This window comes from Alosa sapidissima, chromosome 9 (assembly GCF_018492685.1).
Source record: "Alosa sapidissima isolate fAloSap1 chromosome 9, fAloSap1.pri, whole genome shotgun sequence".
In the NCBI taxonomy this organism is placed as follows: Eukaryota; Metazoa; Chordata; class Actinopteri; order Clupeiformes; family Clupeidae; genus Alosa; species Alosa sapidissima.
The window spans coordinates 1,607,501-1,620,711 of record NC_055965.1 but is presented as its reverse complement, the minus strand read 5'-3'; the positions used below and the strand labels follow the sequence as shown (position 1 = coordinate 1,620,711).

At 44.5% G+C, this 13,211-nt stretch overlaps 1 protein-coding gene across 1 annotated transcript; it reads right to left on the bottom strand.

Moving 5' to 3' along the window:
* Window positions 1-3,344: 3,344 nt before the first annotated feature.
* On the bottom strand, window positions 3,345-9,417 carry dla (deltaA). The gene is made up of 11 exons (XM_042104750.1): window positions 8,924-9,417; window positions 8,497-8,799; window positions 8,180-8,240; window positions 7,814-8,071; window positions 6,970-7,030; window positions 6,650-6,780; window positions 6,240-6,409; window positions 5,692-5,908; window positions 4,752-5,571; window positions 4,519-4,642; window positions 3,345-4,400 (listed from the first exon to the last, which is right to left on the bottom strand). The coding sequence occupies exons 1-11, from the start codon at window positions 8,972-8,974 to the stop codon at window positions 4,395-4,397; spliced, it is 2,202 nt and encodes a 733-aa protein (XP_041960684.1). The 5' UTR covers window positions 8,975-9,417; the 3' UTR covers window positions 3,345-4,394.
* Between the last annotated feature and the right edge of the window lie 3,794 nt (window positions 9,418-13,211).

The window sequence follows — 13,211 nt, the reverse complement described above, 5'->3', positions numbered from 1 at the left end:
AACACTGTTTCTTCTACTGTGATGACTATTTGAACCACTGTTATTACTGTTACTACCATTAAAATGACCATTGTTGTAATAACCATCCATCTCAGTGTTTTGCCAGGTGTTTTGCTGAGATCCCGTGGAAGTAGCTATAGATGTTAGATTATTGTACAACTTCTCGGAGTCTAAACTATGCCTCTGAGAACTCTGACAAGGGCTCCTGTTCCGGGTGCTCCTGCTTGAAGAACTAGCCGGTCGCTTCTGGGTCGGTAAGGCAACCGAGTCCTGTCTGTCAGATGGACTACAGTTCCCAGACCGGCGATGGAAAGTACCATGGGACACAGCTTGGCTTCGAGAGGTGGAGCCCCTCCGACGTGACAAACTCCGAGATTCCCCCCAGCGGGACGGAGAAGCATAACATGAGCGTGGATTTGGAGAACTCGGACATGTCTGTGATGGGCTGTCAGAATGTCGGAAGTTGGAGTATGTCATCCGCCGCTGGGGTGAGCACCCGCTGGTGAACTCCATGTGTCTCCTGTGAGACGGCAGGCCCAGGTGCTGGTTGCGGAATGGGATGGCATCCTTGGGCGCTGGGTTGTGGTTGCTGGGCAGAGGGTGGCCTCGTTCATAGTGGCGGCGGGGCGGTGGGGACCCGCCATCTTCTGCACTCGATTGCCCCCGAGTGAGAGAGCAATGGGAGCGACGCACAGGCTCTGGGTCCCTGTTACCAAGTGCTTCTGAGGATTCAAGTCAAGAGATAGAAGTAAAACACTGACACACAAACTCATCAGTGCCACATATGCCAAGATAGTCCTACAGAATATATTGATTACAGAGAGGGCCATTCCTGTACTCTTCAGTGCCACATATGCCAAGATAATCCTACAGAATATATTGATTACAGAGAGGGCCATTCCTGTACGGATTGTCCTCTTACCTGTGTTTTGAGATCTGTTAGGAGAGGGGTCAAGTCCAGTCATCGCCAGTCCTGCTATTCAGAGCTTAATTCCCGGGCTAAGAGTTTGTGCTGTGTACCTGGAGATCTGACAGTTGAAACAGAGAGAAGGCAAACATGGTGAAGGTGAAGTTAAGTGAAGTGAAGGTGATGTCATCACTGTCATGAGCTCCCCATCTCAATTTTGTAGATTGGTGGAACATGACACATTCTGACCGGTAGCATACATAATTTACTCACTCAAAGTGCATGATTCGACTTTTCGCCTGTGAATGTGAATAGTTTCTAGCTTACATAAAGTTCATACTTCTTTTTTTTCCAGTATGTTAAATGATAAGACAATGTTATTCCTTTGCAAAGTCTTGGTGAAATTACTTTTGATTTAGTCAAAAGAGCAAGACTGTTATTCACATTCCATAGAAATATTTAGGCCTATGTCTACTGTGAATAAAATAATTCAATTTGAACCTCTGCTATACATACATATAACATACATCACCATTAGAAGAGTCATGTGGAATGAGGCTGCATAGTAGTAAAGAGGTAGGACCATCCCACCATGCAAACCTCTTGCACAGCATGATACATGTTAATATAGACAGATTTCATTTCCATTTTACAAGTGCAAAACCAATGGCTTAACCTCCCACAGCACAGCACGCTCTTGTTGACAGCAGTGGCGCAGAGTTTCGACAGAAAGCAAATCTAAAGCCACCTGCCCAATGCCAGATGGAGAGAGAGGTAGCTGTGCAGACACAGTTCTTATAACACACACTTACACTAGCACACAGCCCAACACGCTCCAAATATGAATGTGTACCTACCGGCACAGGTTCCTTGTGGTAATCCCTACAAACTACTGTGCTTAATGGCTATTTCCTCTTCCTTTCTTACCCTGTCCTCTTTTATCTGTAAATATTCTCTTTCCCCGGTCTCTCTCTCTCTCTCTCTCTCTCTCTCTCTCTCTCTCTCTCTCTCTCTCTCTCTCTCTCTCTGGCTCTCATTCTCTTCATTACTTTAGGACTGTGTAACTGAGTTAGAGTGTAACTGAACCTAGTCGCTGCTGCTGCTCATTACTATTTTATTGGCTTTGCTGAGTTCAGACCCTTTCCCCTGTATCCTACAAGTTGATCTCTCTCATCTCTGTGTGTCCATCTCTACTGTCTCTCCCAAACATTTGGACTTTTGCAAGGATACTGAACATGCAGATACAATGTATATCAATATACTATCAGCTGATAGTTGAAACTGTGTCTGTTGCTGTTTCACAGAAGCCATTGTAACTGATAGATTGCAATATTTGTTTAGTTTTCAGTTACATTGTTGAAGTGAGCTTACTGCTCCCCCACCTGGTCACATTTGATCTTCCAAATAATTGATGATAGAATCACAAGCCAGTTGGTTTAATCCTCTCTATTTCCAACAAGTCATCTCACCATTACACACACACACACACACACACACACACACACACACACACACACACACACACACACACACACACACACACACACACACACACACACACACTCTCTCTCTCTCTCTCTCTCTCAACTATCATTAGAAGTAAAATTATACAATTTACATGAATCATATAGATTTTAAGTAACCGTTTTCACTGTGCAGCTATTTAGAAGCCGGCTGCTGTCGCCTGCCAGCAGGGTTCCATTACTCAAAAGGCCCACAACATCTGTTGCTGTTGCTCCCATTTCTCCCTCACTCACTGGGGCACACTGGCTCTTCCAAATGCTGGCCTTTGTGTTCTCCCCATTGTCAGTTCTAATCATTGTCTGCCATGTTTGTTTCCCTTGAGTCTTATTGAAACCCTCAGAAACCCTAAGGAAACCTACCAAGTGTTTTCTTATCATCTCTACAACCTATCTCTTATTGTAAGTTAATTTCAAGATCATTTGTGTATGGGAAATATGACAAATTGGGCTAATAACAAAATAATTTAAATCATATTTTTTCTAAATCATATAATGTAGCCTATAACTCCTATACTTTCAGAGTCTGACCATAAGATTACAGTGTTTACAAGGACAAAAACAGGTTTGAGGCGTTTTTCATATTCATTTTCTTCCAAATAACTTTTCTCCCCCACCCCCATCCCTCCAGAGAGAGGAGCCCCAAACTCACAGCTGAATATAGGTTGTGAATAGCCCTCCATGGGGTAGGTTGTGGGGGACAGCAGATGTTGGTTATTAACTTTGCTCACAGCCCTCACCATAGGGTCCCCAGAAGACTACAAAAAGACAGACTGTCATTAAAATAAAGTCTTCTGGGGAAATGCTTTTAAGATAGGAGAGATGAAAAGCATGATTACATTTCTGTTAAGTATAATAGAAATTTTTTTTTTAAATATCATTGAAGGCCCGTTTAAGATACTGATTGAAATACACAGTGAGTATTCAATAATCTTTATTTGAAAAAATAATTTAAGCTAAATCCTTCATTAAAGTAACAAAAACAATGACAATAAAAACATTTTTACAATCCTTCTTAAATAACATTTCTCAACACGTCCCAATGACCCGAAGTGCCTTTGCAAATAACAGCGACAACTTAAAAAATTCAAATTAAATAATTATTTAAACCATAACAAATATGCAAAATACAGCATAGTAATTAAATAAAAATAAATTAAATAAAATCATACAACTTTTTTTTATATAAAAGCAATTACCAAAACAAAAAGTCAATGACAAGCAAGGACATTTTTCAAAGTATACTCACACTCTTGATAATAATTACATATTCAATACCATACAGAACATTACAAAAAAGAAGGGAAAATAAAAAAAATGCTCGGAGGACTTAGAGAGATGCACTTTTTGTTTTCTTTTTTACACAGTGATCAAGTATACATACAGTCTCCACAGGCTATGTGACAGGATCATGATCATGTGACACAACGTGTGAAGAATAGGCCATTATGGCCAAACATCCACCTTTTGATGCAGTCCCTGCACTCAGCAGCAGCCTATGGGGCTTGAAGAATTGGCCGGACAGCAAATGTTGCCAATATATTGCTAAAACATTGCCACAATGTTGCCAGAATTAGACCCGGTAAATGGCAAAACACTGAAATACTTTTTTACATTTTTGTTACATCCTCGTTTTCTTACTAATTGCATCTCACATGTTGATGAATCCCTTAAAAACATGGTCTGACGAGCACATATTGCCCAACACCTTTAAACAACTTTACAGGTAAATTATTTTAAAGGGTACATAACTTTGGCCCCCGACAGCTTTCTGTCCCACAGGCCGCCACTGCCTCCATTCATTTCAGGAAGAGAACCAGCTCACTCTGAATATCAGTTAAAAGTCTCTATTTGAGCAGCAGTCACAAGGCGGGACACCTCCACCTAAGGTTAGAGCAGCACTTTCTGACAGGGAGTCAACACATTCCCCACAGGCTAAAAATTAACCGTGTAGACCTGCAGGTCCCTTACACCTGGAACAGAGAGAAGCAACAGGGTTAGAAGAAGTTCACTTCTACAGAGGATGCTTATATAGACACATATAGACAGGATGTTAAATAAAGCCAAAAGTAAACAAATCTAAAAACTCACCTCTGTTGCAATTACACATTCATCTTTCTCCTCAGACATGACCAATACAGATTTGTATTTATTGTCGAAACACCCAGGCACCACCCCTTGGTAGTTCTGCCTTTCTGAACATTCTGATGCATCACTGTGGGGAAAAAGTCAAATATATCCATTACCTCAGCATGCTAACATAACTGATAAGGTGTTTCTCAACATTTGTATAATATTATTAGCATGTCATACGCGGTTATTACCTTTTCAAACGTTTGCTGCGCTTCTCCTCGTATTCGCTGCCCGAGTCGAAGCAGTCGAGTGATTGGCACATGTCTTCACAGCTCGCTGCTGCAGCGGCCGCCTCCTTGCCCGTGTACTCCAGCTTCACCTCATGCTTGGCCTCGCTCTTCACCTCATGCACCAGGTTGTAGTCCACCTGCGCGTGGCGAGTCTTGTAGCTGCTCTTCTCCGGCACCATGTCGTCCTGCTCACTGTGGTAGTCCACTTTTTTGTTCGTGTTCTTCACGGGCGTGGATCCCAACACACTGACCGACAGATCCTTGTCTCGCTGGCAGTTGTTGGACAAATTGTTGATGGTCTCCGTCTCGCCCTGAACCATGTCCACCTCACGCTCCCGCCGCTGCTGCACCTTGGAGCGGATGCAGCCCACCACCAGCGCACAGCCGGCCAGCAGGAGCACCACCAGGAGGATGCCAGAGGCCACTGCAGTCCAGGGGATGTGGCCTGCGATCTGCGCTGCATGGTCCGGCAGAAGGAACTGGCAGTTGCGGCCCCCGTAGCCCGGCACACAGGCACACACGTAGCGGTTGTTGCGCTCGTGGCACGTGGCCCCGTTGTGGCAGGGGTTGTGCTGGCAGCGGCTGATGGGCGCGGTGCAGTTGCGGCCAGTGTAGCCTGGAGGACAGACGCAGGTGTAGCCCTCGGGACCCTCTTGGCACGTGCCGCCATTTTGGCAAGGGTACGCAGCGCACTCATCACTGCTGCGGTCACAGTTCATACCGGTGAATCCCTCTGGACACTGGCAAAGGTAGGAGTTCACTAGGTCAACGCATCGGGCACCTGAAGATCGAGATAGAGGGAGCAGGTATTAGTAACATGCAAACTTGTGGAGGAAACAAATGACAGGAGGCTCTGGAGACTGCGCTGTAAACAAATGCAAGGTCCTGCATTGGGCCTCACCATTGGAACATGGGGCGGAGGTGCAGTGGTCAATTTTCTTCTCACAGTTGAAGCCAGCATAGCCTGTGGGACACTGGCAGTAGTAGCCACCATCTGGGTTGTCAGCACAGCGTCCTCCATTGAAACAGGGTCCATCAGCGCAAGTCATGGCACTCAACTCACAGTTCTTCCCATAGTAACCTGGTGGGCAGGCACAGCTGTACGTGTTCTCCATATCCTGATAGGAAAGACAGAAGGTAACACTAAACCACTTTGTTGTTTAAAAATCACTTATATTATTTGTTATTAAATTATCTAAACAACAATAATCAAACACAGGGGAAGTATACTATTGCCAACAGTATATCAATGCTTGGCAGCACCACTGGACTACTGGATTATCTGTTATCAAAAGTGAACAAGAGGGAGACAGTGTACAGCATCCACAGCTAAACCACTATCTGAGTTTGAGGCTTATGACACCATGCGCTCCAGCTGTTCTGTGAGGCAGATGCAAGGATGAGTGGAAGATGAAGTAACAGTGGGATGAAATGTGGAGGGGCACTTACAGTGCAGCTGCCACCATTCCTGCAGGGGTTCCCAGCGCATTCGTTCACCTCGATCTCACAGCTGGCTCCTGTGTAGCCAGGCCGACAGGAGCAGGTGTAGCTGCCCTGGCCAGTGTTGCTACAAGTGGCTCCATTCATGCAGGGCTTGTGATGTGTGCAGTAGTTGAGATCTGAGGTGGACAGACAGACACATGTGTGACACATGTGGATTATTGTCTAAGGAAACACAAGCCAACAGCACCAGTGCAGCTGCTTTTCAACTCTCCTCCTCCCACCCCACCCCAGCGCCGCGTGCTGCCATCCTTTTGAATTCGGTTTCTGTTTTGCTTTTTCACGCATGAGCATCCTTTTAGTCTCACTCTGTTTTAAAACATAGTCTTCGATTTTCTCTTTCTCTCAGGCTGACTCACCTTGATTGCAGAAGAGGCCACCCCAGCCCTCTTGACAGTTGCATTGCCAGGGTTGCTGACAGGTCCCGTGCAGGCATCCTGGGTAACGGATGCACTCATCACAGTACCGACCCTCAAACCCAACTCTGCATCTGTTATAACAAACAAAACCTTCGTAAGATATTGAAGCATTTTCTGATGTTTGGACACCAGACGGACAGGCCTCAGTGACTATAAGTCACTAGTAGGTTGATTACAAAATATCCTTTTTAAAGTAATATAACTGTCGACTAAACATCTGTTTTGATGCAAAACTTAGATGTCAATCTGGCGATACTTACTTGCATTCACCAGGTTTCTCACAAAATCCATGATCTTCATCACATCCTGGGAGGCAGATTGCTACAAAAGAGAGACAACACCCCACATAAAAACCATGGCAACATAAAACAACCCCAAACACATGTTCTTTGTTGAATTTTACTTCCAGTAGAAACTTCTACCCTAAATCGTAACTAATTAATTTCATTTCAGAAAGGGGTCACTAAACCTATTAGCTGGTACTCTTAAAAAAAAAAAAAAAACTAGAAGAACTTCTGCCTAACAAGCAGTCACAATAGGCGCCCACAATCGGGGCGGGGGTGGGGTGGGGGGTCTCCCTACTCTGTGGGTCAAAACTCTCTTTTCATTCAGTGCACACAGCACCCCTTAATGTCTCCGGGTGGCGGAGATAAGAGTGGACAGCTGGTGGATACGCGGCCAGTGCTCGACAGCTGCTCCATTGTCTCCGTTCTCCCGGCAGCTGCCCACTTCAAACAATACCTCCCCCTCGTAAGCCAATCGGCGCCAAGCCCACTCCGGGAGTAACGAATCGGACGTAAGCATGTAAATTTATGGCACGCGTGAGATTATTCCGAAAAAACTTTCCACCTCCTGATTTGAATAAATCAAGTGGTCTTGTGTGTTTGACGTAGGGAGGGAGGGGGTCTGGGGCGCTAGTGAATTTTACAACCAAAAAAAAAAAAAACGTTAACTTTCTACCGAAAAAAAAGTTTCAAGTAGACTACCACATTTATAGCCTCCTTACCAAACTTGAATTAACGTGAGAACGATAAATGACGCGGCCTATATGAAACCGTCTAAACAATAAACAGCATGGCATGAATAGTCACACAAATTACTTACGTTCAGTACAGTATTGTCCTTTCCATCCAGCATCACAAATGATCTCGCCTCGTTCCCCACAGGTGAAGTGCCCAAAAGCATCATCTCTGGGGCGACAGAACACTGAACAACCGTCACCGTAGTAGTGCTCATCACAGACAAAGCGGTAAGAGTATCTCAACTCAGTCCTTCCTCCGGAATGAAGGTCCTGGGACCAGTCGTCCCCCACAGTCAAGTGTCTCTGCGTAGCCATGGTGCTGATGATTCGCTCAGGATTTTCTGAAATAAGATACAGTTGTGAACATTAGACCCTTCGTAGCCTAATAGCGTAATCAAAGTTTCAAATAAAACTTGATATTGCGAGCGCGCCATTCTATTCAAACATACCGGTTGTAAGATCTTCTTTGGAATCGGCGTGCACAGCTTCAACGATAAGAGAAAATGTCCCCTGTTAAAAAAATAAGGTGAATCGAGAAATTAAACGGAAGAATTTTGTTCTGCCTAAATTACTCACGCTGCTGCACATAACATAAAGAGTTGGGAGTGGGCTTTAGGCTACCATAGAAACACAACAGCTTGCGCCTATTCATGCGTAAATGATTCATTCATTTCAGAGACAAGTGGCCAAGGCTGGTCATCGGAACTTTTGAACTGCTTCACAAACAACAACAAACTGTGCTTGGTCTAAAGAAGAGAACACTCACCGGCCAAGTAAAACCGAAATTCATCCTTATGGGATTTGTGAAGGAGCCATCCGGTAGCGTATCGGGAACTTTGAAAGAGTTTGAACCAAGGATGGGGGTAACAGCACCACCATAGGTACAAGGGGGCTCCGGAGATGCGTTCGGTTGATAATGTTTTAGACAAATTCGAAAAAAGGTTTTGCATTCACACTGCGTCTGGTATGATGGTGTTAAACCAGGTTTACAACAGTTCCTATTTCCTTGTACCCCCTTCTTGTTCAAAAACTCTTGTAACTTGAGTTCAAAGACTCCAGAAGAGAGGATCTGTGGAAACATAAAACGACAGATTAGCATGGAAAAGCTATACACTGTGAACTAAAAGTAAGTGAGTGATGCAATTGTGACTAAAAGTAAAAGAAAAGGCTTGATACAAAAGATGGAGTATTACCTGGCATATGAAGACTTGTAGGAGTGATAAGGTTAGAAGGTAGCGTCCCATGATGAATAATAAATAAATAAATAAATAAATAAATACAAATGGTTTTCGAGTAACTCCGTTCCCAGCTCAGTGTTGTTTCCTTGACAAAGGAGTCCTTTCAGTTCCGTATTCTCTTCACTGAATGATTCATTGAATGCAACTTTCCCCTAAAAGACTCTTCAGACACTGTCCCGCATCAGCCACGCTGTTCCCATTCATGTCATATAGACACAAACGAATCCTAAAGTTTAAGTTTAAAGTGTTGCTTTCCTTTGCTGAGAAAAAAAATCCGTTCCAAGGTGATAATCCAAGATGTGATCACAGCAGTGAAGAATGAATGTGCATTTAGAGATATAGTTCCTTCTTGGTTCTTAAACCAAGCTTTTTCTCTCTTCCAGCAAACCTCCTCAGAGGCCTGTACCTCACGTCTTCCTGCGTCCTACACTGTGTGTTTGTCTATCACATTCAAGCGCTTGCCTGTGGTTATATACCGGGCGCCACATGCCATGGTAATAACATGCAAATGAACCACCTCCTCCCGGAGTGTGTCTCGAGTTCTGACAATGAGGTATCCCTGCACCTCCACAACTCCCACCTTCCAACACTAAATCTACCGTTACTGAGAGCCCTGAATCTTTTTGTGATAGGGACATTTCATTTCCTGTTTATAGGAAATGAGTGAGTCGACAGACACCGAGCATATTTATGATTTCATTGCAAAAGTTTAGTGATTCAGATATTGTGTAGTACAGAAGTATGGTGATGTATTTTCCCATTGTTTAAAAACAGTTGAACTGATTTAAATGTGTTTTCTTTATATATAAGACATGGTAACGTTAGTGCTCGTTTTTATTCCAAACGCTGGATAAACTTCAGAAACTACAAGTCGACAGTTTTCTCCACTTGCTTTTCCCTTTTCACTGCCCCCTCTCTCCCTCTATGTGTGCGCGTGTTGGGGGTGGGGTGCGATGTGCGCGTGTGTGTACAATGAATGAAAATGTGTGCGAGCGCGCGTACGCGTGTGGTTTGTGGGATGAGATGGGGGTGGGGACTATACTGAAGTGTGTGTGTGTGTGTGTGTGTGTGTGTGTGCGTGCGTCCGCGTGGTCGTCCCCGGGGCACTTTGTTATTGTGAGCTGAAGGAATAAGTTTGCTCTCTGCTCGCTCAGCTGTATGGTAATTCGCGCAGCACCTGCTCTCCCCACAATTTAACGGGGTGAGCGAGCTAACCTCGCCGCGTACTAGTAGTCTCTTACTATACTGTAAGTCAAGGGAAGCCTCGCCATCTTCAAAATAAATCATTATCCGATTGATGTATTTTAATCAAACCGCGAAATGCATGCCTGTATCTAGTAACTAGCATGATCCTAAGTCAGAGTTGACTCTGAACTGAATGAAAATCCAAGAGATAAAAGGGTTGGCTGCGCGGGTGGACCAAATACTGTTTCGTTTTTGTGGATTTTATAAACAAAAGTTTTTTCAGGTCCATATGCACAATTACAGGTGGCTATACTACCTACTATGCCTACGTTAAATTAGTGGGATTAGTTTCTCGTCCATTTTTTCCTCTCAGTTGACAAAGAACTGGCTGCCGTCTGCCGTAGATGTTTTGGCTTGTTGAGAAAGTGGTACCAGTCCAAATTAATTGAGCTGACATCCTTGTTGGAATTCCCTGTCCTCCTGTAGAGGTCTACAGACTGTTCATTTGGGCCCGAGACATTGGGATTGGCGTGCATCTTTGAAAGAATCTCTTTATTATTTGTATATCGTACTTCTTGCACTTAAGAAGTAGGCCTAATGAACTTTTTTAAAATATTATATGTAATATTTCCTTTAACTTGTTTTCTGAAGTTAAGGCTCTGATCCTAAGAATAATGATATTATTGCTGATATCAAGTAATGAAGTTACCAAGTAACAATCAAGTGTGATACTTACTTGTAACCATTTATTTCCTGTACCTTAATCTGACGCCATTCCAGAAACACATAGCCTAATACCCTCTTTCTTAGTTCTCGCCTCTCTAGTAGAGGCTATATTGACCTGAAATATGATAGATCCTGGTTTCTGTACATTACAGGCCAAAACGATGGATTTGGGAGTGACTGTTTAACCAAAGCGCGACTGTAGGGGGGCAGTTGTACTTTAACTCCTGCCCACCAGTAGCTGCAGTGAACAAAAAGGTTGACTCGAGCTACGACCATTCATTCTTTTCTTTTGCGCTTTCGTTTTCATTGATTGTGAATGCGCGCGGAGCCCTAGGGGATTCTCTGTGAAGGGGCACGACACGCCTCAGACGCGGCCAGACCCTTACAAGCCATCTGCTCCCGAGCTAACGCCGTTTTTTTCATCCCGTCTCTCTCCATCCTCCGCCTCCTCCTCCTCCAAGCGCACGTCTATGTGGCACTTGCCAGAGTGCTCCGTCTAAATGAAGCAAGTAGCATGTTAAAGGAGCTGTAACGGTATGGGCAGCCCGTGGCCAGATGGCTAGGGGAAGCCAGAAGTTTTCGTCCCAGTGGAGTAGACAGCTCACGAGCGGCCGTGGGAACGTAAACACGGACCCCATCACACGATATCGATCATACGAAGGATCCCCATTATAGTCTATTATGCTGTTTGTAAATCAGTGATCAGCAATCCTCGAATAATACATAGGCCTCAAATGTTGACTAGAGTGGTATGTCTAAGAAATCACTGGCTTTATAAATGCTTCCAGAAAAATGCATGCTAGTTTATGTTGTTGTAGACATACAAGATATGATAATTATAAATGTTTTGAGAGGGAAAGTAGATTTGAACAAGTTATTTTTAGATTATTCCAGTGACCAGTCATGGCTGTTTCCCCCTCAAAATGGTAGCATGAAACCAAATAGGAGCTACAATTTAGATATTCAAGCTACCTGTGAATGTGGGAGACGACCAGGAATTCCATTGTCTGTGGATCAGATTACCCTGGCCAGCTGCCCAAGGAGGGACACAAGCCAATCCGAAAGCTTTTGTGGCCACACCGCGCGCTCTCACATTAACATCGCCTTGTTGTTAGGGTCGCTTAGGAAACGCTTCAGTGCGCGAGGGCTCGCCTGAGACATGGCAGCCCCACCGCGATACAATTATTCAGTAATTACATAGAGACCCGCGCACATGGCTGCGCGCGCGTATGTGCATGCGAGTACGCGCGCGCTTTTGTGTGGCTGAAAGTGCGTCTGTTTGTGTATGTAAGCTTAAGAAACAGAATGTATGCTTGGAAGGCGTTGACAACGTGAATAATTAACGCCCGTCGCGTGGCACACATCTGCCCATAACTGCTGGAGTCTGAGCATCAGAAAAAGTCAGATTAAGAAGTGTGTAGGGGTGTAGCGGAAGATGAAGTCGCATTTAAAACATTGGCACTATTATACTTTAGCAAACCAGACCCAAAAGATCAATTGTAAAAATACTAGCAGTATAAGGTAGCTGTATAAATTGCACTTCATCGATATTGACATATTCGCCTAAATATTGTCTTGTATTATATTTATACAATACTAAATTTTGGCCATTATTTTTGGAAGGTGGAGGGGGTTCCTATCTACAGTTTATTTCAGTTGTAGATTTGCTTCATCTCTCTCTTGTCTCTCGGTCCCTCTCTCTCTCTCTCTCTCTCTCTCTCTCCCTCTCTAAGCATCTGTCCTGTGGAGGAACAGATGCAGACACCTGTGCTGTGGGTTGACATATGCACAAGTCCCACCCCCATCCTCTTCTCCTCCCCCATCCTTCCGTATGCCTCTCCCCTTCCAGCCTCCTGGCCCTCCGCAGCCCACAGCAGCAGCAGGCTTCACAAAGGAGCAGAGGAGGGGCCTGGTGACCAAACTCCATCTATTCCCCCAGGGCCTACGCTCTGTTAGAGACATTGTCAGCACTACTATCACCTCGCCTGCACCAAACAATCTGTTGTATGACTGCTCACTTTGAAACATACCATGACCCGAGTTGAAATAGAGAGTGTGTCTGTGTGCTTGTTGGGGGGAGGGCCATGATTGAGTATTGTATATGGGACTATGTCAAAGGTTTATGGGTGTGAAGGGTCTCAAATGTTGCAAAGACAGCAAGAGAGCATAAGAACTACAGGGAGGATGGGTGGGGGTCGGGAGACACAACGGCCTAAGGCTTGAGTTTGATGCGACTTTAGGGGGGAATCTGCTCAGAGAGTATAGGCGTTAGTACTGTGTATGCTATACCCCTGAGAGACAAGATGATGCCACTGACACACACACACACACA